Source organism: Rhipicephalus sanguineus, chromosome 6 (assembly GCF_013339695.2).
Source record: "Rhipicephalus sanguineus isolate Rsan-2018 chromosome 6, BIME_Rsan_1.4, whole genome shotgun sequence".
NCBI lineage: Eukaryota > Metazoa > Arthropoda > Arachnida > Ixodida > Ixodidae > Rhipicephalus > Rhipicephalus sanguineus.
Window position 1 is genome coordinate 103,608,841 of NC_051181.1, and position 27,689 is coordinate 103,636,529.

At 44.6% G+C, this 27,689-nt stretch overlaps 1 protein-coding gene across 4 annotated transcripts in view; it reads right to left on the reverse strand.

Annotated features, from left to right (window-relative positions):
- Window positions 1–27,689, reverse strand: part of LOC119396072 (mitogen-activated protein kinase kinase kinase 15) — a 101,502-nt gene that overhangs the window by 34,957 nt on the left and 38,856 nt on the right. For all 4 annotated transcript variants that reach the window (XM_037663143.2, XM_037663148.2, XM_037663147.2 and 1 more), the window contains exons 7-20: window positions 23,306–23,398; window positions 22,183–22,289; window positions 21,249–21,419; window positions 19,817–20,089; window positions 14,400–14,487; window positions 13,372–13,443; window positions 13,099–13,268; window positions 11,432–11,615; window positions 10,280–10,541; window positions 8,614–8,714; window positions 4,588–4,726; window positions 3,254–3,315; window positions 3,052–3,117; window positions 368–468 (exon numbers count right to left, since the gene is read on the reverse strand). In XM_037663143.2, the coding sequence (XP_037519071.1) occupies window positions 368–468; window positions 3,052–3,117; window positions 3,254–3,315; window positions 4,588–4,726; window positions 8,614–8,714; window positions 10,280–10,541; window positions 11,432–11,615; window positions 13,099–13,268; window positions 13,372–13,443; window positions 14,400–14,487; window positions 19,817–20,089; window positions 21,249–21,419; window positions 22,183–22,289; window positions 23,306–23,398 (1,889 nt within the window). The remainder of the gene's footprint in view (window positions 1–367; window positions 469–3,051; window positions 3,118–3,253; window positions 3,316–4,587; window positions 4,727–8,613; window positions 8,715–10,279; window positions 10,542–11,431; window positions 11,616–13,098; window positions 13,269–13,371; window positions 13,444–14,399; window positions 14,488–19,816; window positions 20,090–21,248; window positions 21,420–22,182; window positions 22,290–23,305; window positions 23,399–27,689) is intronic.

The window sequence follows — 27,689 nt, forward strand, 5'->3', positions numbered from 1 at the left end:
GCAGTGTGCTACCGCGGTGACTTCCCGTGACGGCGCATTTTTTCCGCGTTCGTTATGTCGGCACCGCAGTACCGCGGACGCTAACCGTTCAACATTTCCAAATGTAAGCAGACGCAAACTGACGTCCCAGTCGCATGCCTCGATAGTCGGAATCGCGCGCCTACCCGTTGGTCATGTTTTGCACACGTGCAACCTTCCAAAAATGTTGTTTTGGTTATAGTGCGGTACCGCTTATAGTGCGGATATTCGCGACTCCGGCGACTTTCGTTATAAGCGGTCTATGCTTAGTATCACGCTACACCAAACCTTGTTAATGCAATGCAATATCAATGACTCTCCCATCCCTACTTCTTCCACGATCTCTCACCTCTTTATGAACTTCTGGGCTTTCTCTGATAAGGATGATGGGATCTCTGGGTGGATCTTGAAGCAGCCCACTTTAAACATGGCTGCCTGCGGTGTGCCAAGCTGAAACGAAACAGACAACAGGTCCTTTGCAAAACTGCAGCTCTTGCAGCTTAACGTGAGCTTAAAGGGCCCCTAAACCACCTGCGATATTTTTTCAAACATTTCAAGTAAACACGCGCATCGTGTGCAGAATGCCATCACAATTAGCAATGCCACACTTGGCAACTTGGCAGCGCTAAAAGCCGCGGGCGCGCCACGTGTTCCAAGAAACAATCCCTTCTCCTCTCCGGGCCTTTCCGGCCTCCCCAATGACGTGCGTGACATCAACATGTTGAATCTGTGATGCAGCCTGCAAGCGGTGCTGCGATTGGTCAAACAAGAACCTAAGGCTTCCGGTTAGTCTGCAAGTAGCTGCCTGCGCTCCTTGCTGTTCTTTGTCGTGTTGCGCACGTGTGTGCGCTTGCAAATTGGCAACTGTAGCCCGTAACGAAACTGCCAAATCACTAGTGTAACAACACAATCCCGCCTAGCAGTCTGATAAGCTGCGTGAACTGAATCCACAGTGTTTTGAGATGGCTTTCATGCATTGGTGTGCGGTGCTTGGCTCCTCATCTCGAGCGTAGGTGTTCCAACACAGTGTGTCGCCATATGGGCCCATCACGTTGCTGATCCTTTGAAGGCGTGCGCACAATGCAGGGTCCATATCGGCACGATTTGTAGGAGCACGGGCCGGCACAGCAACAACAGCGGTTACCCGAAGTGCACGCTGTTTCGAAGAGCACATCAGCGATGACAGTACGTCACACGAGATTGGGAGGGGCACTCGGTGAGGAGGGCAAAGCGGCTTTGGGAGAGAAGGCCAGCCGATGAGTGGAGGGTAGCGAAGGAAAGAGTGAAACGAGCGATCGCTGCGTTTCGATCATCAAATGCGTGCAACTCCGCTATAATGGCACTCTTTAGAAAAATTCTCACAGCTATGTGTTCGTTGTAGACTTGTGTACAACTGTCACACCACAACTAAATTTCAACCTCTGGGTGGTTTAGCGGCCCTTAAATGCCAGAGTTTTCTCGACGAGCTTGCTGATGGCAAGCGATTCACAGAAGGTGTAAGGAAATGAAAAAGTATAGAATGACGTGAAAACAGTCTATGCTACCATGCTTCTGAAAAGTGAGGTGCACTTCTCTTGATTAGCCGTTGGAATCCTCATATGCGCAACATAACATCAGCAAAGACACCCGACTTCTCACAGCTCTCATTCTGAAATTCTGCCTTTTCTAGCCAGCCCATAATAGTGTTGTTTTTATTAAAGGACATGCGGTTTTGCAAAAATTGCCATCGACTACCAGTTTTCATCAACTACAACCCATTCATGCATACTAAAAAGACCAAGCCCTATTTGAGCAAAAAGCCAAACACTCCCAAGGTGAATACTGCACATACTATACAAATACACTCAAACCTCATATAACAAAGTCGCATCTGCTACGAAAATAACTTTGTTATATCCGAAAATTCGTTATAAACGTTTATTTGTAACACAGTAGCTATGACAAGACCATTCTTCATTTACTTCGTTATAACCGATAGTTCGTTATATCCGTGTTTGTTATAACGAGGTTTCAGTGTATACTCAATAATGCAAAAGGGAGGGCTGCCATTCTGGTTGCCTCACTAGTAAGCCCCGCACGCACGATGCAGATGATGAACCACCCCTGCAACAAGTTATTTGCACATCCTTTCCCTGACTCCTACATTTGCATTCAAACAAACACATAAATTAATTTACCCTATCCTCTTTCTAATTTCACTGTTAATTTCTTCATACAGTTGTGACTAACACAATATCAAATCCGACAGATCCCCTCACGCTTTTCTCTAGAGCTTAGATAGTCTTGCGTGCCCATTAGGCATGCTTGGCTCATTGTTCGGACAACTTAGCCGTAGGGCACCAGGTGGTGATTTTAAAGGGTCACGCAGAAAGCTAACCACACGACTCTGAACCCTGGAGCGGCAATCTCAAAATCCCTTTCGGGGATACAGACACTTTTACGAAGTTTTGTACGACTTTCATTAGACACCGTCAACAGGCAGCAATATTCCCGATAGTGTGCGAACACAGTATGCTTGGCACTGTACCACGAATGGCGTAACCCACAAAGCACAATGTACTCTGTATTAGTCTAGCAAAATCTAAGTGAAGTGGTCACACCCCTGAAAGTGAGTGATTTAGAATATCATCCTTGTGCTGTGTTCATCCGAATTCTGCTTAAAGTTATTGTCACTGAAAATGAATACTAAGTAGCCCTACTTTCATCCTATACTGGCACCAAATTCAAGCAAGCAAGCTGCTTCTGCAATCCATCAGTCTCTAAATGCAGTAACTACAACCAATAATGCAGCACAAGGGCCAGTAACATGCCTTATGAAGCTCGAGAAAAGACCATCACAGTTATTCAGCAACTTCCACATGACGCAGTGCCACAGTTCGTGCCACTCTGACATCCGACATTTAAGTAGACAAACTTGGCACTAGAGCACCCAAGAAAAAGCTCAGGTCGAAAGAACCCCGGGGCAAGTACTGCACAACACAATAGGTCTACTAAGTTCACCAATCCTGGTCAAAGTGGGCAAGGAGAACAGACCTCGATGAAGGGTGTCTTGCCAGTGGCCATCTCTACCACAGTACATCCCAGAGACCAGATGTCAGCCTGCACAGAGTGCACAAAGCCAGGACATCAGCAGAACAATGTACACCTCCACTCCAAGAGAGAGGCAGCAAGTTATGCATTTTTGATAGAAAATGACAAGGACAGTTCCAAGTTCTGTACATGATGGTACACTCACCGGTGCCCCGTAACCCCTCTGGCCATTGTCAATCACTTCAGGTGCCATGTACTGGAAGGTCCCTGAGCAAGGAAATTGACACCAATGGTTACAAAAAGTTGTTCAGTCCGTGCTATATCAGTGTGACATGAACACTTGCACATCAAGCACATCTAATGCTCAACTGAACTTTCAGTTGCAAATTACTCAAGTTGCAAATTACTATTCAAGAATGAGGCAATGTAGAGGCCGAAGTGTATTTATGTACATGATTTAGTGCAACCAAAGTGTTGCCGACAACACTTTACACGCGATAGGCAAAGATGCCATTTCCTCAGCCTCTCCTCCTCTTTCAACTTCTTGGAAGCCCAGCTGATGTGGCGGAGAAGGGTGTGCTCCCTTCAAGTCCAGAGTTCCAAATCTGCCTCGTAGACGTCGATATATAAGAACATCTGAAATTTTGGATGCTAAAAAGCTCCGGCTTTCGATTTTTCGGACTTCCTGCCCAAATTTCAGGTCCGAAACACCATTATTTGAGCCCCAACCTTTGCCACATCTTTCATCTCCTAGTTTGAACCAGCGTTTTCTTGAGTTAATACATTGACGACCTCAGCGGAGTTTGAAAGGCAGCTTTGCCGCAATAGCGGGGTGTGACGAGGTGAAGCATATTGAAAAATCTAGGGACCACTTCTAATCGGACATTGACTGTGTCTTGGCTAAATTCAACCGTAACGGTGCTTGAAAGGCAGCTTTGCCGCAATACGAGAGTGTAATGAGGTGAAGCATACTGAAACTCTGAAGGTGTCACTTTCAATTGGACGTTGGCTGTGTCTTGGCTAAGTTCGACAGTAACGGAGCTTGAAAGGCAGCTTTGCCGCAATATGAGATTGTAATGAGGTGAAGCATACTGAAAATCTGAAGGGGTCACTTTTAATCGGACGTTGACCGTATTTGTTTTTGGGAAGTTCGAATAGTTCGAATAGTGAAATTCCAGTGTGAACTGAATCGAATAGCAAACACTATTAGAAAAATATTCGAAATTTCGAATATTCGCACACCCCTACTAAAAAGGTAATGTGACCTATGGCCTAAGGCAGCAGCTTTAGCAATGACCTCCTTGCAAATCCTGCCAATATCAGGGAACTGAAATATAGACACTGACAGCAGCGTTACGCAGCAAAAAAAGCAAAACGAACCACTGCACTCATTAAACAAGCCTGTCCACAATGGCCTCATTATTAAAATACTTGGCCCCCGCCCCTACTTTTTGTGCTGAGCAGCCAGCCATGGGTTGTCAATGTAAGCACTGCATTCACAGTGAATGGTATCAGCCACCTCTCTGTATTGAAACCAACCTGTGAATGTGCCTGTAACCATGTTCATCCCAGCAAGGCGCTTCGAGGTGCCAAAGTCTGTAATCTTGATGCCACCACTGTACGTGTTCACCAGCACATTGTCACCTTTGATGTCGCGATGCACTATTCGCTGGTCATGCTGAAATAGAGAAAGAGATGACCAAAGTTTCAACAGTAAGTGAATGCGCAGAAAATTGAAGAAGTGATGTTCCATGCACCATCATGCATTCTGACTAAAAGTCGGGCAATTACAAATTACGCATGGATGAGTGCTCGCCAATTATCGTCTCATATTTGAATAGGGGGAACAACCAAATTAAAGCCTTCTGTTGTATTTGTAGCATAACACAAAAGCAAAGTCATGTCACTGTTAGGTGTCACAGAGTCGCTAATGACTCCTGGTAACAGTGCGAGTACAGTGTGAGCACCAGTGAAATAAATTAAAGGGGCCCTGCAACACTTTTTGAGCATGGTCAGAAAACGCTGCCAATCAACGGTCAAGACTCCTGAGAACGTATGAGCCAAACATTATAGCACAGCACGTGGCCTGGAATTCACAATTCATTCTCAGTCAGCTAGAAATCATTCGCTCTCCGCTTGACAAATGATGCCACAATCCGAAACGACCGCGTCATAAGCACAAAGTCCAGGGCCATCGACTGATTTGAGCATTGTGAGCTGCATGGTTATCGGCGCCGCCACGGGATGCTGCGACGTGCCCATGTGTGCGCACACAATCACACTAAAAGTAAGCAATGCATTCAAAGAAAAAAAAAAAAAAAGAGAGAAAAGAAAGCGCTCAAGGTCATGACAAGTGCTCATGAATAGATGTAGCTTCTTGCCCCTTCGTAATCACCCCGTGCATAGCTTCAGCGCGCTAACTGGTACGAAAGGAGAGAGAAAACGCTTAATTAAAGCGTGCGACGAATTCCTGTAACTCTGCTTGTACTTGACAGATTGTAAAAATTCTTGAGGCAGTCGATTCGTGAGGCAATAAACTCTTGATGAATTCCTTCGATGATTGCTTGGAAAAGTGTTGCAGGGCCCCTTTAATGCATCATTTTTAAGCTCACCGAGACACTTCACTATGGCCAGAAGAATACCATCTTGCGACTTCCATTTCTTCGTTCCACTGGACCATAAAGCCCACGTTGTATGATTATGATAAGAAAGTCTTACATTCAGCACTTTTCCTTCAAAGGTACCGTATTTTCTCGCATATAACCCGCCCCTGCATATAACCTGCACCCCCACTTTTTAAGCCCATTTTTCCGTTTTTTGGTGCGGGTTATATGTGAGAAAATACGGTACATTCAGTATTAATCTCCCCTAGGAATGAGATATTCTTTCATTTGGCAGACCACAGTAGTACTCTCAAAACTCTTCAGCAGCACCATATGTCTGATGAGTCTAGCTTAAAACGTTTTCAGTCATCCTTTTTCATTTATTGTCATCAGCTAATCAGAAGCTCATTATTAGACGAAGGCTTTTAAAGATTCATGATCACACATCTCTTGTGATGCACAAATAGACCCTAGCTATCTCCCTGCAAGCCTTTTCAACCTGTGCCTTCTTCAACGGCAGGGAAAGGGCAAAGGGTAACAACATAGTTAAAGTTTGTTATTTGATAATGAGAATTCACTTCGTTGTAGACAATTTCCAGCCTTAGTGGCCATATCTCTCGGCAAACGGGATGCAACTACTGAATGCTAAGAAGCAGAGTCAAAGTCACGCAATATTAAGCGTGATTTGCAGCACAGCAGGCGGTTACTGTTGTCTGCCAAGTCTTCTTTAAGTAGATGACTGCATTCTCTGCTGCTTCTATAGCCTCCAGTTCATTCTCACCATGGTCATGCTTGTTAAAGTAGTGACACAACAAATCCATCACATTAAGAGCACACACAGCCACTGGCCTGTCTACCTCACAAACATCTAATAGTCCTCGTCTTTACTTTCCACTCTTGTCACGTCACGTGCAATGGCACCGCTCGTAAGTTCTTTTGGCAAATAGTGCAAGAAAATGATGCAGTCGTCGCGAAAGCACAGGTAATTTTCGGTTTCGGAGACAAATCTAGTCGTATCCACTGACAAGACAACATTACTTCATAATAATGAGGATTCAAATACAGTAAAACCCCGTTAATTCGGACTTCACGGGACCAGAGAGAATGTCCGAATTAACCGAGGGTTCGAATTATCGCGAGTACGATCAAAACACTAGAAAAATGTTCGCGCCACCACCAGACTTTTATTTCTTAAAGAAGTCTGTGATCGCGGTTTGCTTCGCGGAGGCAACGTGCAAGGAAATCACAATTTTGCTAAGTTCCTGAAGGTGGCTGTCCGCGCACACTGTGCCCCAAAGCGGCGGTCTAGCTGACGCAGCCAGGCTTGAAATATTTCAGCCGTCATCCAAGCCTTTCTATTAAAGCGGTAGTCGACAGGCAGCTGCTTAATGTTCTTAAAACATCTTGGCTTCGCAGCCTTTCCTATCACCAGCAGCGGCAGCCACTCCGTGCCGGTCATGTTCGTAGCCAGAAGAACCGTCACCCGCTCTTCACTGCGTTTCCCGCCGACACACGGGTCCCCCTTAAACACGATCGTCTTGTCAGGCAGAACCTTAAAGGGGTGGTGCCACCAAATTTGTGGCTTGCGCGTTCTTTGCTGTAAGCGTTTCCTATAGCTCCAGGAAGCATGATGCACCCACCAAGATTCATGTATTCTCACTAAATAATTTAATATCGCCTTTTGATTTGGACAACTTTCGGTTTCGGTTTCTGGGCGCCGAGGTTGGGCAGTGACGTAGAAGTGTAGGAGGCGTGGTCACGTGACCACACAAGGCTGTGACGCACATAGCCAGGAAGCGATCGAAACTCGGCGAGTGATGTAGCAACCGATGCTTGCCGGTACTATAGTGAATTAGAATATATTCTAGTTCACTACAGCCGGTACGTACGTTGCGGAAGTGGCGGAGGTCCGGAGGTCACTCACGTTACTACAGCAGATTTGGTGTGACGTCACTACAACTTTCGTTGCCCATCCTACAGATCTACGTCAGTGTTGGCGCGCTAGCGATGGGTTTCTATCGGGAGAATGAGCATTTAGGTACACTTTGGAAGTGAATTAAAATATATTCTAAACGTTTGCTGTGTCCGACCCTTCGTGTGGAATGCCCTTGCATACAGAGGAAACCCATAACAGGCTTGTTATAGCCTCGAAATTTGATGGCACCACCCCTTTAAAGAACAGCGCTGTCTCGTCAGTGTTGAAAATGTTGCACGGCTCGTGCGTAGAAAGGTGTGCGGAAAGTCCGGAACGCCAGGCCTGCACAACGCTTCACCGCGCACGTTGCGGAACACCAGGGGTGCTATCGCGGAACGATGCCTTATGCCATATTCTATGCTATTCTTATCATCCACCACTGGTGGCTGATTGCGTTGATAACGCGGACGGGCCGTCGCCATGTTGCCTGTTGCCGATGACAGTAGCGATGCACTGCCTTTCATTGTGTATGTGCCTCCGAGATGCAAAGCTCGTTTTAAATCTCGGAGGCTATAATCCGATCTCGTTACCACGTTTTAAATCTCGGAGGCCATAATCCGATCTCGTTACCTCGTTTTAAATCTCGGAGGCCATGATTCGATCTTGAAGTTGTTTAGATGCGCCGTCGATTTCGGCTGCGAATCCGAATTATATCCGAACCGCGGCCGTGGCGGTATCCGCTGCTGCTTCCCCATCTCGACCCGACATCGGTCGGGAGTTCGAATTAACCGAAGCGAGGTCAAAATCTGTCCGAATTAATGAGAGTTCTCAGCCATAGAACAATGCATATTTTGGACGGGACAAGACGCCGCGTCCGAATTAACCGAAATTCCGAATTAACGGGGGTCGAATTAACGAGATTTTACTGTACATGTATCTCTATGGCTCTCAGAAAGAATAACAATTGATTCACTACACTTAATACTTGATTATAACGAAAGCTTGACTAATCATAATTAATGGTTAAGTGGGACCCGACGGTCTCACCAGGTACTTGAGACCTTCCAAGATCTGCTTGGTGTAGAAGGCAATGGCAGTCTCGTTGTTCAAGGGACCCCACTTTGACCGCAGGAGCTGAGACAGACTCCCTGCAAAGTAAGCCATCACAAACGTGCTTAACCTACTTGCAAAGGCTTGTGTAAAGAAACCTGTCAGGCAATCTGTAGCTAAACTTTCAGTACATACACACACACATAATCAAACAATGACGATGAAGGAGGCAACAAGGACAAAGCACTGTTGGTCTTCCAATTCTGTGCTGGTACACTGAAACTACGCATTACAAACACACACACAATCACACTTTTTTTACAAGCTACAAGACTAAGGACAGGGCTTTTAAATTCTGCTAGTATTATGAATACTAGGATATGACCATCATTTTATATTAATTGCGAAGATGGCTGTTCTACATTCAAAAACTATTCGAAAAGTATTCAACATTGGATTCAATTCAATTTTCTTCTGGTAGTGCTTGGTTTGTATTCAATTTGGTCTAAAAAATTACCGTTTACACACCCCTGAAAACCTACCAAACATTCCCCCATTGTTCCCTAAACCCAAGAATTTGGCATAGCAGAGCTCATACTAATGGGAATTTACTGCATTCGGTTATTGGGGTCTGAAAGAGCGCCGCTCTCAGAACAAACACAGTCATGCCATTGGCGCAACAAACAAACACCTGTACATTTATTAAACGCTTTTACAACGGCAAACTCGCCAGCCGAATCTAATACATAACTATAGTCAGACACAACTTAGAAGTCAGCAGCATTTCCTCCTCAAAGGTGGATAATAATAATAATACCTGGGGTTTTACGTCCCAAACCCACGATATGATTATGAGAGACACTGTAGTGGAGGGCTAAGGAAATTTTGACCATCTGGTGTTCTTTAACGTGCACTTAAATTTAAGTACACGGGCCTCCATCGAAATGCGACCGCTGCGGCCGGGATCGAACCTGCGACCTTCGGGTCAGCAGCCGAGCACCGTAACCGCTATACCACTCAAAGGCGGATGAACACAAGCCTGCACCAATGGGCGTGCACTTGGGACTGACGTCATGAGCAGGACGGCCGGTTGTTTCGCCTTCGGAGGACATCGGTGCGTGCATGAGCTGGACTATTTCTTTAGTCGCGGAGGCGATCGGCTGCCGCGCTTCGGTCGTCTGGGCGGGGCCTCTCCCGACTTCTTAAGTTGTATCGACTATATAGCAACATGCTAAATAACCAGATACATAATGCCAGTACAACACAACATACACAAAACAACATAACGCATACAATGTACTGCGAATACGGCGTCGCTAACGTTTGACTCGCCACACGATTCTGTCAGACCGAGCTGCGGAATCATCCACACGGACCCACGCACGAGAAATGTTTGTCCACAAACGTCGCGAAACCCCAGAGACCGAGTGCTCATCCTCATACGCACACGTAACCTCACTGCCGCCAGGCGGCACTGCTGGCGCCACAGCGCCATGTCTCATGGCGGCAACTAACTATGCAAACTGCGACGCGCGGGCAGCATGAGGCAAAAACAACTTTACAGGGGGTGATAGTATCCCCCACAGGTTCAATGTTTTATGTTTTCTCATATTTGCACATCCCTAGTGATCAGGCAAGTAAGGAGCTTGTTGATGGGGCTCACCTCCGGGCACTCGCTCCATGCAGATCTTGACAAATCCATCCGCGCTGATGGAACCGTAGTAGCGGACTATCTTGCGGTGGTGCAACTGGGCATGAAGCTTGATCTCCTCGTGCAAGGGCTGTACTTCGCTCAGGTTCGCCTCCGGAATCTCTTTGACGGCAATCTTCACCTGGGTGGTCAGGTCGCGAGCCGCGTACACCACGCCGTACGTGCCTTTGCCCAGGATAATGCGTCGGCCCTGGTCATCAGTCTCGTACTCGAACTGCGTCGAAATCGCCAAGGTAAGATAAATGCAGATAATAACGAATGGGTGATTTGCCATTTTCAACATCGGCACTGTTGAGATTAGAAGGACGGTAAGGACGCTGTGTGACCCATGGGTGTGAGCCTCCTTGAAGCAAAGTGCTCCACACCTGAGCTGCCAGTACGCTTTAGGCTGAACATTGCTGCCACTTTTCAGACTTCGCCTCTGTTCGAAAGCCAACACACGTGAAGAATAAACTTAGGCAGGAGGCTTTGAATGCATTAAGTAAAGATTTTTTGAATACCACAAGTGAGTATGAAGGAACACAAAAGAGAAGATAGAGAGCGAAAGCGATGAAAACTTCATTTGCACTCAGTAGTCTTCCTCTGCACTCAATCGAGCTGTTAAAAAAGCGGAAAAGCTTTTGCTCATGACGACATGACAACAAGTCCGGACTGCCAAGTTAGTGAACGTCAAGTGCTGTTGTTGCTGCGACAAGACTACCTCATTCTTGTCGCAACGTTTTCGCAAAACATAGACAAACAGAGCTTCCGCGCTAACTTACACTCCGTAGTGTACACTTTGAGCAGCAACAGCAAGGCAGTGTAGTCTCTCCCAATAAGTTACCGCAATAAAGACGGACATATTTTGGAGCTTGTGAATTTTGGCACAGTGCTAAGAGATGAATTCAAAATCAAGTTACTGAATGCCTGCACTATTTGCTTGTATGAATATCAGGCGTATTAGTTTGACAGGCATAAGAAACATGTCCATTCATGCTCTGAATATGTCGCGAGAATGACAGCCATGAGCCCAAAGTGTTTTTCAGGTGGAGCGCTGCTCTAGTTTATAAAAGACATAAAGTACTAACAGAGTGATAAGACATTGCGTTGTGACGTTCCCCACACCTGAATGCATCCTGATCCATCGTCGAGGTCTATGTCCATAACCACTCCTTCCTGGTTTTCTGTCAGTGCCAGGACGAGGTCGTAGAAGCGGTTCTTCAGTGGCACTGTCGGAAAGAACATCTGGAAGTCGTCTGAATTGTGGTGCACATACAGGAAGAGGCACCGTTCGTCCCGCTTGTACTGACTGCAATGGGCAAGTTTTCAGGTCGAAAATTAGTGCTTGGCTGTCTGCAGTGAAGAAGTTTTCATGTGGACGAGTATGAGGCAGAACAGTAGGGTAATTCCACAAGAGATTGAACATGCATGTCCGGTCGATATTTTTGTTTTGTCTGGTTTTTTGTATGTTACGTGGGTATATTGGAAGGGCATGGAACCGAAAATCTTATTTCCAAAAAAACGATCCCAGCGCAGCAAAAAAATATTTGAAGGTGGCAGCGCGGGTGTCTCGCTGTTGCTTACAGCAACAGTTCCCCATTTCACGGGCGAACTTGATGCGCACTATAAATGTCGTGTCGAAAATTTTTCCTACTGGTTCTAATACGCATCACTGTGAATTACATCCATGCTTTCCTTACGCTGTCCGGAAAATGAAAAAATTCTGAAAAAATGGCAAACTCGGCACAAATAAAAAAAGTTTGCTATCTTCCATGCGCCCTTGGCTCGTTTCCTATTTTACTCAGAAACTTCAAAAATGTGTCAAATATAGAAAGAAGTCTATAGAACATTGCTGCAAAAAATTGTTTTCCTAGAAACAGCGTGAAAGATGAAAAGAAAGTCTTAACTATTTCTTTTTATCTTTCACGCTGTCTCTAAGAAAACTCTTTTGCAGAAATGTTCCATAGACATTTTCCTATATTTGACACATTTTTGAAGTTTCTGAGTAAAATAGGAAATGTGCCAAGGCGTATGGAAGATAGCAAACTTTTTTTATTTGGGCTGAGTTTGCCATTTTTTCAGGTTTTTTTCATTTTTTGGACAGCGTAACGAAAGCATGGATGTAATTCACAGTGATGCGTATTAAAACCAGTAGAAAAAATTTTCGCCACAACATTTTATAGTACGCATCAAATTCTCCCGTAAAATCGGGAAATGTTGCTTAAGCAATAGCGAGAAGGCCGCGCTGCCACCTTCAAATATTTTTGTGGCGTGCTGGGATCATTTTTTGGAAATAATACTTTCGGTTCCATGCCCTTCCAATATACCCACATAACATATAAAAAAACCAGACAAAACAAAAATATCGACTGGACTTGCATGTTCGATCTCGTGGAATCACCCAGTAACATGTGCCGCTTAGTAGAGGCTTGTGGGAATTTATGAGAATGTGGGCATGGCTTCCAAGATTAAATGAGCACACTGTAGTGAAGAAGCCCTGTGTGCTTGGCAGAAATCCTAAGAGTAGAAAAAAATTCTGAGACGTTCACCCGTAAAATGTGCTACGAGATGCATCACCGGCAACACGGTTAACTGTTTCCCAATAGCATTCCTCTAGGAGTTCAAGACGGTCATTCCTCTAGCAGTTCAAGACGGTCTCAACTGGAACACGAACACATTTACTTTCATCTCACTCCTCAGCGGTGCAAGCAAGCAAGAAGTGGAACCGCAAGTTTGACCATTTCCCTCTCAGCGTCTCGCATCTCAGGAGTACCCAAACACTGCTCACTCACCTAATACTGCGGATTGAAGAAGCGTTAAAGAGCCACTTGTGAATCTTGCGGCAGTTTCCCCTAAGCGTGTCGATGCAGACGTTTTGGATCTCGAGGGACTTCTCTTCGGCACCCATGTTCACTGTCACGTAGCTGGGCATCATCACTTTAGTCGGTTCCATTATTAAAATCTGGGGCAGATTGGGAAAAGCGGTATGTATGTGATGTAGACATCAAGCATGATACAACATATGATTTTGAGGCCACTAATACAATATTGGCCAAAGAACTTACGGGAAACCGTATGGTGTTCTCCAAGTCTGCTGAATAACTGGCGACGAAGAAATCCACCCAGAAGTCAAACACCTGTGAATGTTAATAATGTTCTCTGTAATAAAACGTGGCCAAACTCCTGCTGTGACAACAACAAACTCCTGCAGCAGTGAGAATCACTAGTGCATCCACTTCTGTCATTGTGGCAGTCTGCGAATGCTGAGAACGTTGGCGCGGCTAGGCATGTCCTCCGAGATCGCATCAGCTCAGGATCCACCTTGGAAGCCATAAGACGGCTGAACCAAGTGGCAAGGTTTAGTGGACTACACTCTTGTGCGTCGTTCCACAGTGGAACTAGCTCGATTGGCAGCAAAAGCTGATGCGCTTGGTTGTGAGCCACGTGCTGCTCGTTTACAACCTACGTTTTTTTGCACTTGTCTCTGTTTAACTGCACCACCATTTCACTGGTATTGTTGCCATACAAACGAGTAGAGTGTGAAATCGAAGTGAAAAACTATCACACTGAAACAGGAGGCAGCAAACGTAAAGGCCATTGCGCCAGGTGCTACGAAGTAGCCGAATGCCAATGCCGAAGGTTTTTTTGCAGCTTCAATAAAATTTCATAGCATACGTAGCTGTATAAGATTATTTCAGGCCGCAACACCATCTTCTCTACACGTTTTGAGCCCTGTATGCATACTGAAACCTCACTGTAACAAAGTCGCATCTGACACGAAAATAACTTCATTAAATCCAAAAATTCATATTAAACGTATATTTTTGTGATACTGTATCTATGACAAGACTGTTCATTTACTTCGTCATGACCCATAATGCGTGATATCTGTGTTCATTATATCGAGCTATGAGTGTACGTACATACTGCAGTAAAGGGCAATGGATATAGCAAAATAATGGCTATAACAGAGGATATAATTTCAGCTCCCCCTTCAAATTCATTATAACAAAGTCTAGGTGTATAAATCAGCAGCCTGTAAAGCATCATGAAAGCTTCGCAGCAGCAGCAGTGAGTTGGAAAGAGAGCTCACCTGCTCTTCAGCACTGCACTCAACATCCTCAGGCCTTTTCCGGAACTGGCTGATGAGCTTGATGTTGCCAAACGTCGACTTCAAAAACCTGGAAATTAAACCTACTTCTATCATTTGTAATTACCGTATTTACTCGAATGTAGCGTTGCACCTAAAGTCGACCCTCGCGTTACAATCGAATACCAAAATAACTATTTTTTCTTCCTAGATGTAATGAAAAGTCACCCCTCGTGTTACAATCGTGGCCGCGTTACAGTCGAGTAAATACGTAATACACAACTCATTTGTGTTTGTCTACGCTTGCAGCATATCTGTGCAGTAGTAGCCACATTTCTGTTCATGATCAAGCCTAGTAAATGAACTACTGCGCTTCTATGCATGTGTTTTTATGTCATCTGCATACTTTCTTTTATCGCTTGTGCCTGTTCATCTTGGACTGCATTGGAGTTTTCAGTATGTCTGGAAATCATAACACGTGCGTACATGGGTGCTCCATACGCTAGTGTGAGGTAGGCAGGTGCAAATATTCAAGCACTTTGAATATTCGAACAAATATTACAGTATTTGAATTCACTTTGACACGAATTTAAATTATTCGAAATGAACGAACAATCGTATATTAGACCGAAGGTAACTCCCTGTAAAGATGGTTTCGCTGCAGCGCAGGAGTGCTATGCCTTGAAAACACCTACCCAGAAAAAATCCGCAATGCGGCGAAGCCCCACTTCAAAGTTAAATTAAAATATTACCCTTACATCGATTAATCATTTTTTTTTTTTAAGTTTAAAGGCTTGTTATGCGGGGCTTATATGCTCTAAGTATAGCAAATTTTAAAACTTAATCATATTTTACTTGCATCCTACTCAATTTAAAATCCTGCTACTATTCATTCAAAGTTGCTTCCACTTAACTTCGAATCAAAATGAATGAAATTCGTGCATGCTTTTTCCAAATTTAAGAAACTATTGTGCAGGTTAGTTGGGTCATGAGAAATATGCTCATTTTTCTTTATAATATGTGATATATACTATTCAAACTATCCGATTCGAAATTATTCGACCAAATTATTATTCATTTCGAACATGAAATTTATTATTCGCACATCCCTAGTGTGAGGGCCAACCTGTCCATGCCTATGTCTTTGGATGTTTCAGTGTAGTAGAACTACTATACGTGGACTTTTTCACCATTTCCCATCTTGTAAGTAAAAGACCTCTTTACAGCATTCTTTCAGGTTTTTCAACGTTTTGATGTTATGGCTATAATTTACTCAAACTTCCCCTTTAAGGTTACTCAACACTAGGATTGTGCGAATATTCAAACAAATATTGCAATATTCGAATTCACTTCAAAACGAATTGAAATTATTCTAAATTTTGAAATATTTGAAATGAACGAATATACATACATAAACCGCATGTAACCTCCTGCAAAGGTTGTTTCACTGCAATGGAGGGGTGCTATACCGTGAATACACCTATCCAGGGGAAGTCCCCACTGCCGCGGAGCCCTACTTCAAGGTTAAATAAACAAATTACCCTCACATCGGTTCATCATTTTTCAAGTTTAAAAGATCGTTATACCGGCTTATATGCTCTAAGTATACTAAATTTTGAAACGTAACATATTTCACAGGTTATCACTTGCATTCTACCAAAAGTCAATTCTGCTACTATTCAAAGTTGCTTCCACTTCCTTTGAACTAAAAAGAATGACATTTGCACATGCCTTGTTTCAATTAAAAAAAATATATATTGTACAGGTTAGTTGGGTCATGACAAATATGCTCTTATATATATATATATATGTATATATATATATATATATATATATATATATATATATATATATATATATATATATATATATATATATATATATATATATATATAGTAGTGGGAATAGAATCGCGCAGACCCCAATAGAATAAGGAATGAAGAAAGAGACTACCACTTTCGTTGGTTAGGCACCGTATATTTTCACTAACGTTTCGTCTGGTGGGCCAGACTGTCAAAATCTGAGTTTGACAAAGTCTGGTCCACCAGACGAAACGTTAGTGAAAATATACGGTGCCAAACGAATGTGGGAGTCTCTTTCTTCATTACTTAAAGGGGTGGTGCCATCAAATTTCGAGGCTATAACAAGCCTGTAGCGGGTTTCCTCCGTATGCAAGGACACTCCACACGAAGGGTCAGACACAGCAAACGTTTAGAATATATTTTAATTCACTTCCAAAGTGTACCTAAATGCCCATTCTCCCGATGGAAACCCATCGCTAGCGCGCCAGCTCTGACAGAGATCTATAGGAAGGGCAACGAAAGTTGTAGTGACGTCACACCAGATCTGCTGTAGTGACGCGAGTGACCTCCGGACCTCCGCTACCTCCGCAACGTACGTACCGGCTGTAGTGAACTAGAATATATTCTAGTTCACTATAGTACCGGCAAAGCATCGATTGCGACATCACTCGCCGCGTTTCTAACGCTTCCTGGCTAAGTGCGTCACAGCCTTGTGTGGTCACGTGACCAAGCCTCCTACACTTCTACGTCACTGCCCAACCTCGGCGCCCAGAAACCGAAACTGAAAGTTGTCGACATCAAAAGGCGATATTAAATTATTTAGCGAGAATACATGAATCTTGCTGCGTGCATCATGCTTCCTGGAGCTATAGGAAACGCTTACAGCAAAGAACGCGCCAGCCACAAATTTGGTGGCACCACCCCTTTAATACACACACACACACACACACACACACACACACACACACACACACACACACACACACGCACACACACACAGTCGATCCCGGATATATCGAACTCGAAGGGGATCGCGAAATAATTCGATATATCGATAATCCGAAATATAAAATATGTCCATTTAAGAGTTACCTTGTAACGCGCTGAGCCTCGGAGCGGTTTCCAGCGTCTGTGCCAAGCAGGAGCTTGCCGACTTGCACAGAATATAAAAAAAAATGCACGAAAACAGCCACACTCTATTTGGCATGAAAAAAGTCCGTGACCTTGGATTGCTTCTTTTTCTGAGCCATGAATTTCATGAGGCCATCCTCAATACGGCTGAGGCCCTCCAGATAGCCAAGTCCTGCGCCTTCCATTGTGCCACAACAGCGGCAAATGAGGCTGAATGCCGACGCAAGTTCTGCAGCGGTGCAGGGTTGCTTCGAGGCGTCGTCAGCATCACCATCGCTGCTCAGGACTTCAGCATCGGTGAGGTCCGAAACTGCTTGTACGTCGTCATCAACGCTGACGAAATTGCTTGCAGTGGCCCCATCGGCGATGGCACCCGGAAACGCTGAGAGTTGGCGAAAGTCATTCTCGAGGCACCCCATGTCGTTGTCTGCTGTGATGTCGCTTTCGAAGTCGTCAGGTGACGCTAGAAAGCCAGCTTTACGAAAGCAGTTTACGACTGTGGTTTTTTTTTACATCATTCTATGCCTCAGTCATCATCTGGATCGCTCTAAGGAGGTAAATTTTCGGTTCGACCCCCAACTGAAGGTTTATCAGGAGCCGTTGCACCAGACGTCGCCTGTATCCGACCTTGAAAGCATTGATGATGCCTTGGTCGAGAGGCTGCAACCTTGCCGTGGTGTTGGGCGGCAAAAACTTGACAGTTATCCTTTTCAAGTGGCTGACGACGTGGTGCGTGGAACAATTGTCCACCAGAAGACAAATGTTTCGATCAGACTTCTCCAATTCGGCATCCCATGCGCGAATCCATTCGGAAAAAAGGTCCCGTGTCATCCACGCTTTCTTGTTGAACGCTTATCGGACCGGGAGGCTTTTCGCGTTCTTGAAGCAGCGCGGCGACTTGCTCTTGCCGATAACGAACGGGCGCAGCTTGCAGGAGCCATCCATGTTCGCCGCGAGCAAAATTGAGACGCGCACTTTGCTCATCTTTCCCCCATGGCACGAGGTCCCTTTCAAGTCCAACGTCTTGTTCGGCAACATCTGCCAGAACAGCGCCGTTTCGTCGGCGTTGTAAATATCCGACGGCGCAAAGTTGTCGCGAATGTTCAGCCACTCTTCGGAGAGCCACTTCTCTGTGTCCTGGCTGTTTGTCGCTCCGCTTTCGCCAGACAGGGTCTTTCCAACAATGCCGTAGCGAGTCTTGAAGCGTTGCTGCCAGCCGGTGCCACCAGTGAAGCCGTCAACCCCCAAGGCCGCAGCAAACCACTTTGCTTTTTCCATCAGCATCGGGCCGTCAATAGGAATGTTTTTCGACCGAGTCTCCAGAAACCAGGCGTACAGCGCTTTCTCAACATTGTCGTACACAGGAACACGCACACGACAAGCCTGAGAATGGCACAACTGGGCAGCCTTCGCCTTTACATCGGCTTTGTTCCGCAGAATCGTGCTCAGCGTGCTCCGAGGAATGCCAGATGCTTCTGTGACCGACGACTTTTTTTTCTCCAGCTTCCACGCGCCGAATGATGTCGGCTTTGGTCGCCAAATCCAAGTTCTTCCGCTTCTTTGCGTCCATGGCGACCGGGGTCAACAGATACCGCGCACACCGTGGTCGGAAGTGGGAGCGGCGGCACAAGTCGGAAGTGGGAGCGGCGAGAGGACACTATCGCAGCACGCTACACACAACCAACAAAGCAACCTGCGCACATGCTGTCGAAACATGCTCTCGGCGATGGCAATGGCATTTGGGCTTTCGCAGCAGGCAGTCGCAACATTGGTAAAAAAAAGGACGAAAAAAAAAAAAAAAAAAACGCCAGGGGTGTACAGTTCGCAAAGGCATGGCCTTCGAGATCTGAAATAGCCACTGCTGCATGGGGCGCCGATGGAAATGGATCTCAAAGGCTATACTTTTGGGGATAGCATGCTTGAGTGCATGGACGCGGTCACATTTTCAACGCGCACATGAAAAGGGTCTGTAACTTTTTTGGAACGCGACCGAATTGCGGTCATTATCACGGCTCCGGCGCGGCGCAGCGTTCGATATGTCGAATGCGTCGGCGTACAAGTGTTCGATATACGTGCACACGTGCCCTATACTTTTACATAGGTTTTTCAAGGGGATTTTTCAGCTGTTCGATATAGACAATATTTCGATATATCAGAGTTCGATATACCCGGGATCGACCGTGTGTGTATATATATATATATATATATATATATATATATATATATATATATATATATATATATATATATATATATATATATATATATATATATATATATATAATGTGTGACATATACTACTATTCGAATTTGATTTGAAATTATTCGACCTAATCACCATTCGCTTCGAACCTAAAATGTACTACTTGCACAAGCCTATGCAACACTATTAATATTTGCTTTGAATTTAAAATGCATATACTGTGCAATCGCAATACTAGCTCCAACCTGCTAAGCAACAGAAACACTTTACACGGCACGACGCACCAGTTGGGTGGGCTCAGCTTGAACATGCACTCGGCAGCCTGGATGGCTTTAGCGTAGTTCTCGGCCAGGACACTGATCTCGAAGAAGGTGGCCACGTCCCAGTAGTCTACCAAATTGTCCAGCGAGCCCTTCAGCCCTATCAGGTTGTTGAGCCGCAGACTGATCTGCTGCAGCTCTGTCGACTTCGACAGCTCGTGTCCATCGATGACTAGCAGCGTGGCCAGGTTCACGCCGGCATACTCGTTGGGCTGGACTTCAAATCCCTTGCGGTACCTGCAGTGAATCGATTTTGCTATGGTGAAGAGACTGCAAAACGCAGAAGGCAAGGCATCATGCCGACACACTGAAACCTCGATATAACGAGCGTGGATGTAACGAATTATCGGTTATAACGAAGTAAATGAAGAATAGTCTTGTCATAGACACAGTGCTACAAAAAAACGTTTATAACGAATTTTCGGATATAGCAAAGTTATTTTCGTGGCAGATGCGACTGATATAATAAGGTTTGAGTGTACTGTGGTTGCACGATCACTGCATAAGTGAATCTGCCTATCTACTTAATAAGTTTATCCTGAATTCTTTCATCAATCTTGCGATTGCACCAGTGTTCCAGTGATAAAACAGACAACAGTGGCTATGCAGATTTCCGTAGTTTTATAATGCAGTGAGGCCTTAATACTGAGCAGAAAAAACTGTAAATATAACCGACTTACCGGATTTCTCACCGGATTAATGAGGTCCATTGTAATGACCACTGACTGTAATGCATTTTAAATGCAACGATTTGCATTGGCGACATAGTATTCATGCAGAAGCCTACTGCTTTCATGAAGAGGGAAAGAAAAAGTATTTTGAACGGCAAAGAATACTACACAAATCCACAAGAATGTCTGAACACAAATTCACAAGATCATACACAGATTAGACATATCCATCATTTCCATAGAAGGCAAATGAATATTCAAAGCCACTAAGCATTGAACCAGGCACTAGCCCAGCTCAACAACAGAAGCACGCCACACTGATATCGAAACCGAAGTGAGGAAGGCCATCTCAGGAATGATGACGGCTTGAAAGAACTGAAAATAGGGTAAGTTTTAATGGTTCTATGACGCTACTGAAGCACGAGAAAAAAAAGAAGGCAACAACGCAACGATGTAAGGCAGACTTGAAGAGTGGTGTCCGAACACTCATCCTATCTGCCTTGCCATCTTGTATCGCTGCTCTTTTCTTCTGTGTGTTTCAGTACCATCACGAATGATTGCTTGGCCTGCAGCGACCCGCTAACTGGCAATACACTCCCAAACCGTCGCACAATGACAGAGAGGAACAGCAACACAGCGGGGCCTACAACATGGCACCACATTGCGATAAAGCATCTTGGATTCCCTTCTGATTCATCAGGCTTTAATGAATGCATATGACCCACCAGTGAATGGCATTTTTCAGGCTCTCCTGGTCCGTGTAGTCTGACTCAACAAACTTGTCCTTGTAGACTCGGCCACATAAGCACAGGATGTCGGGAACTTGGTTCTCTTTCTTCTTCAGCGCAGACATGATCACCTCCAAGGCGTGCTCACGATCGCCCGGCCGGTTACGCCTAAAAAAAAAAAGGCATGTACTTTCAACAGACGTCCCATTCTAGAAGTGAATCGGGAAATTAATAATCGTGTATTTCTTGAAGAAAATGGATGGCTTATGGTCTGTGAATAAAACTTTTGCAGTGGATGTTTCAAAGCACATAACCATAGCTAATGTGCTTACAACCTTGACAGAAGGCACGCAAGGCAAAGGACACAACTTTAGAGCTAATATAAACTGACAATTCAATGCCACTAGCAAAGAGTTCGTATTCAATGTCAGAGTACCTACTATTGCATATTATGAGGTTGCCGCAAGGTTTGTATCATTTTGTATCTCTTTCTTTATCTGTTTTCATGAAAAAATGGTGCACACCCCATACTGTGGTGCACACCCCATACTCAAGAAAATAAGTTTTCCTTTGTGTAAGAGACTTGATAGATTCCAGCTGCGATGGTCACAGGGTTCAACAGTGTTTGCCGTGTAATGCGACTCTCGGCAAAACAAAGAAAGATACATACAAGAAAAAACATGGTTAACAAAAAAGCTATCTCAGAGTTGTTTTTATGGAGCCGAATTCAGGAATCATAGCTCAGTTATTAAATACAGAACACTTGATACACCACCAATGCCAGACTACAGAGGTCCACAATGCCGTTTGTACGAGTTTCTTAAAAGCTGATTTTCAATATGTTTATAAGGGTCATGAGCATGCTGCAATGTTAACAGTGCTATCTTCAAAGACAATTCCTTTACAAGACTGGAGAACAGCTTACACATACCTATTTAATGCAAATGCGTACGCATGCTGGATGGCTGGCGCTGATGTGAACTTCATGTTTGGCACTGTCTGTAGGTCATCCACCAGCTTTACCATTGCATCGTAATCCTAGAATTAAAAAAGAAAGTCAGGAACTCAGTTGGTCAAAACTAGGCTTGTGCGAATAGTGAATTTTAGGTTCAAAGCGAATAGTGATTGGGTCGAATAATTTTTAATCGAATTCGAATACTATAGATCCCATATTATAAAGAAAAATGAGCATATTTCTTACGACCCAACCTACACAATATTTAAAAAAAAATTGAAACAAGGCATGTGCAAATGTCATTCTGTTTGGTTCAAAGAGAAGTGGAAGCAACTTGGAATACTAGCAGCATTTGACTTTTGGTAGAATGATGAATCAATGTGAGGGTAATCTGTTCCTTTAACCCTGAAGTGGGGCTTCGCGGCAGTGCGAATTTTCCCTGGAAAGGTGTATTCACGGTACAGCCCCCTCCATTGCGGTGAAACCACCTTTACAAGGGGGTTACATGCGGACTAATATACACCTATTCGTTCATTTCGAGTACTTCGAAATTTCCAATAATTTAAATTCGAATCGAAGTGAATTCAATTGCTGTAATATTCATTCGAATATTCAAAGTGCTCGAATATTCGCACAAGTCTAGTCAAAACCATTCATTTTTCACATTCCTCAAAAATGACAACATAGCACAAGATAATCTGCACAAGTCACTCCCGAACAACTTTCTGACAGAGCATAGAAACAAGACATGGAAAGTTAACATTGTAAGGATAAGAAATCATCAAGCAATGAATACCTTTGGAATAAACATTTAAGACAAGGGTATTTGTCTCAATTCAGAGTTCGATTAAAAGGTTGGCTGTACAGAATATCCTTGTCTGGAAACTTCTCACGATTACTTCAATCCTTGATCTTTCCCAGAACTTCGTTAATGTTTGGATTTGTGTTTTTAGTAAAAAGAATTACTTCACATGTTATACATTATTTTAGACAAGCTTTTGCTTCGTTAGTAGGTTCAAGCTAGCAAATAAGATGCCTGTTTGTTGTGCAAGTCTATCATTCCCTAGACTCAAGCAAAATTGCAGGCAGAGAAACCAACCTGAACGTCTCTGAAGGAGATGAGCATGCTCAGTACAACGTCACCGGATATGATGTTGGGGTCGTCCAGCCGCGGCCTGAACTTTCGTAACAACTGTAAGAAGAGGCGAGAAAGCGAGTGATCTGTACAAATGTGCCACTGACATATGCAAGGGCGCTTAAATTTACCGACACTCCCGATCTGCAACATCAATTTCGTTCACCACCTCTCCCGCAATATGTGTTTTCCATATCATCTCCCATGCAAGTTGCACTGAAATCAGTCATGCTCAGCAGAGTTACGTTTACTCAGTTTTAGTCTGTCAGTTTATCACATTCCTTCTAGCCACCAAAGTAACTCATGGAAAGTGCAGTACCATTTGACTGCCCGTCCATCTGTACACCACGACAGTGTTATGAGCACGCAACACTACGTGCCTGAAATATTAATTTTTTTTATTTTATGTAAGCTGTCCACTTTTAAGTGAATGGCCCGACAGCGGACAAAAGACAGAAAATAACAGCTGTTCTTATTAACACAAATTACCAATTAGGTTGGTCCCAAACCTTGCTTCAGCTGTCCTAATAAAATGGCTCTGGCTTAGCAACCTTACTGCACCGAATAATACGAAGCAAGCATTAGCCCTGCCAATGATGATGACGACGTCGGCTTGCAACATGATCTTAATAATTGATTCTTGCTTTTACACACACATCACCTCAACATCGTGTATGTACTCATTGCAATATTAACCCTTTGAGGGTCGAATTTTTTCGCGAAATCCAGTCCAAAAAATGTGTAACTTTTTTATTGCTGAAATAAATTCTTCAGGTGATTCTATTAAAGACGATAGTCTTTCTTGGGGAACTTAAACGCAGAAATTTTGGTCTGTCTTTCTGTCTGTCTTTCTGTTTGTCGGCACGTCCCTCGATTCAGCCACTCGGCCAAAGTTGAACCACTTGCCCAAGGGCCAGCCGTCTTGAACTGGTACGGCTGTTCATACTTGTGAACGTTGTCGATCAAAAAGTAAATATCATACATATCTGAGGTGCAACATCACTAGGTAAGTATTAGGTGGCGTGTTCCTTTAATAGAAAATGCATACATACGTAATTTTAAGGACCCTAGTTTCTTAAGCTGCGCTGAAAATGCATAAGAATGGAAGCTTGAGCGAGTTGGTATGCGTTCATCTTTGTTGAAACAGCGCTCACTAGACGACGACGAAGTAAAAGAAGGCACAGGACAGACGCTGCCTGTCCTGTGCCTTCTTTTACTTCGTCGTCGTCTAGTGAGCGCTGTTTCAACAAAGCTGAAAATGCGACTGCGCTGAAATTTGCCTTCCTCCGTGCCCTTCGCACGAGCTCATTGTTGTGTTTCGGTTTCGGTTCTGTATTGCACTGTACGAATGCCATGGGTTGGTGTTGAAAAACTTTACTTTTGAGAAGGCCAAGAAGGTGAAAAAAAATATTTAAAAAATGAAAAAGCAGCGTTGTGGGCGGCCTTCAGGCTGCCGGTTGTAGGCGCCGCTCTGGCGTTCCTGTTTTACCCAGGCGACGTGTAAATAAAAGAGTGTGTGGAGAGTACGCGTTGAGTGCGGACGTTTCTCTGCTTCAGCGCTTCGCGCCAAACCGTGTTTTCGGGCTGGCTGGCGTCCCCGCCGGTCGCGTTGGTCACTGCCGGTCTTCGCCTGCTGCTGCGCCGGGACTACCAGCACGCAACACAGCACTCATGTTTCCCGACGTATTGCCAGATGGCGTCCATATCTCACACAGCGCCTCTTCTATCGTCTTTACACGACATTTGCAGCGAAGCACGCAGATACGCGGCCAATTTTTTTAAAGGGACACTAAAGGCAAATATTAAGTCGACGTTGATTGTTTAAATAGCGGGCCAGAAACCTCGTAGTGCTACTTTTATGCCAAGGAAGTGCTTATTTTGAAATAAAATTGCGTTTGTGATCCCCATTGCATTAGCGCACTTCAAATCCCCCGCCTGACATCAGTCTTTCACACGTCACTGCTGCCGTGTCCAACGTTGCCCGCCTTTAATGCACGGCGGCGTGCACCATTTGGGCATCCGGCAACATCACATGCATGTGGCATTTTGTCGAACACGCGGCAGTACGCGCTACCAAAACTACCAGTGAGACGTGACCGCGTGAGCGAAGCAGGGCGCTGGGCGAAGCGCAGTTCGGCGAAAACGGAACCTTTGAACCAGACGCGTCGTTCCCCATGGCAACGCCAAAGAGGTTCCTTTTTCCAGGAACCAAACAGAAACGAACAAACAGCATTTTATTACGTCTCTTGATGCACGGAAGTACTTTTTTTTATTGCTGCTGGTTTGATTACTAGTGATTAATTGTAGGCAGACTCTCATACGTCATCGGGATCATTTTGAAAATGTGCCGCTCGTGGCGCTCATCATGTGATACATTTAGCTTAATTTCTCGGCAAGTAGGGCACTGCTGTTGATAATATTGCCGTTTTAGACGTTGTCATAAATTGAGCTTTCACTCTGACATAAATTGTTATTTGCCTTTAGTGTCCCTTTAAGCAAAAAATTGCCTAAAATTCTTTCTCCTGACCGTAAATGACAAAAAGATCATTTTTGTTGTTACATACACATGGTTTATTCGTAGTAAGATCAAGCAAAATCCTAAAAAAATACACTTAACAGTTTTTTATAAATAAAAATTATGCATCGTATTAAACATAGCTCGCAGACATACAAAAATAAGCGCACCAGAGTACTTTTCTGGTTAAAAATGTTCGTGCTTTAACACTAAAATCTTTTCAGCGTGTGATAGTCTTTGAAGCATGGCTCCAAACAGAGTGATTTGTTGCACTCCACCAACATGCAGCACGTTTCTTTGCGAAGTTTCTGTCGTCGAGTGGTGTTGGCACAGACGTAGCATCTTCTTTAGGCCCTGCTTCCCGGTGCATCGGTGGGTGGCACCTTCCCTATGAAGTATCGCGCTGTCAGCCTAACAGGAGGATCTCTGCTTGGCCTTCCTACCTTGCTCCTCTCGCTGTGATACTCCTCGATCAGATGGCTCACTACTTGCTGTTCGGAGTCCGCAAACGTTGTTGTGGATGCGGTGTTTCTACAGAAGAGAATAAAAGCGTTTAGCAGTGACAGGTCCAGCAAGTGAAAAAAAAAAAAATTCTTGTTCCACTTCATTGTCTTTGATGCTTTCGGAGAAGCTCAGTTGCATGTCAACTTTGTCTACTAGTCCCATTTTTTTGTTGTATTCTAGCACGCATTTTGGCTTCTTTTTCTTTTTACCCGTTTTCCAATCCACTTTTTCAGCTTCGGCGATCGCGCTGTGCATTGTGGACAGCATGTGCACGTCTCGTTTGTCATGCCATTTCAGCGCCAACATAGCGTTTGTGTGGTAGCTATCCACTTCACCTTGCTTCAGCTTCTTTGCAAAGTTTGGAAGCCCTTTCCTATTTCTGCGCATCGTCCCACAAGCATTTGTCTGTCTGCTGAAGAGAAACTGGAATAGTTCTGGGCTGGTGTACCAGTTATCCACGAAAAGTGAATGCCCCCTGTCCAGGAAGTCTCTTAGCAGCTCTACGACAACAGACCCCGAGAATCCCAAATCCTTCATAGTAGTCACAGCTGTAGTTTCTCCGGTATAGACGATGAATCTCGAAATGTAGCCTGTATGAACGTCACAAAGCATGAACAACTTCACTCCAAAGCGACGTTCTTGGAAGGAATATACTGTCGAAAAGAAAGTCGTCCTCTCCAAGGCACCAAAGTCTGAACTCGTCAGAATATCCTCGTCTGACAAACTGAAATCCAATGAATCAGATTCTGATTTGGCACTTGGGGAATAGTCCACATCGGAAGAATCGCTGCTCGACTCACTGGCAGCAGAGCAACCGGCATGCGCTTCCATAGCGTAAGCGAACTGCGTCAGCGAGCACACGGAAGAAAACTCTATGGCTGTGCGCCCGTCCGGAAAGCAAAAAGAGTGAAAAAGCTATAATAATCCTTCGTCTTATCGCCAACAAGACGTACTCAGTTTTTCTGAGACCCCAAAACAGGAAACGCAATCACGGCGGCGTCGTTTGTGTAGTTTAGCGCTGCACAGAAACAGATGTAATCGCGCCCCAGGGAGCAATAAACGAAAGAGTAACAAGCAGTCCCCCTTTGACAGATTAGAAACCAAACAGCCATCAGCTTTGTGGGCGCAAGAAGCGAAAACCACACGAAGGACGAAACTGAAACCAGCTGGACCGCGTGCGCGCATTCTGATGTGCAACTGAAAGCCGCCACGCCACTTTGGAAAGCAAAAAAAAAGAAGAAGCAAAAAGCAAAAAAATGACGGAGAGACATCGGCGCATTAAAAAAATTCCCTGTATTCCCGAAGCATGGAAGCACATTCCAAGCAAGA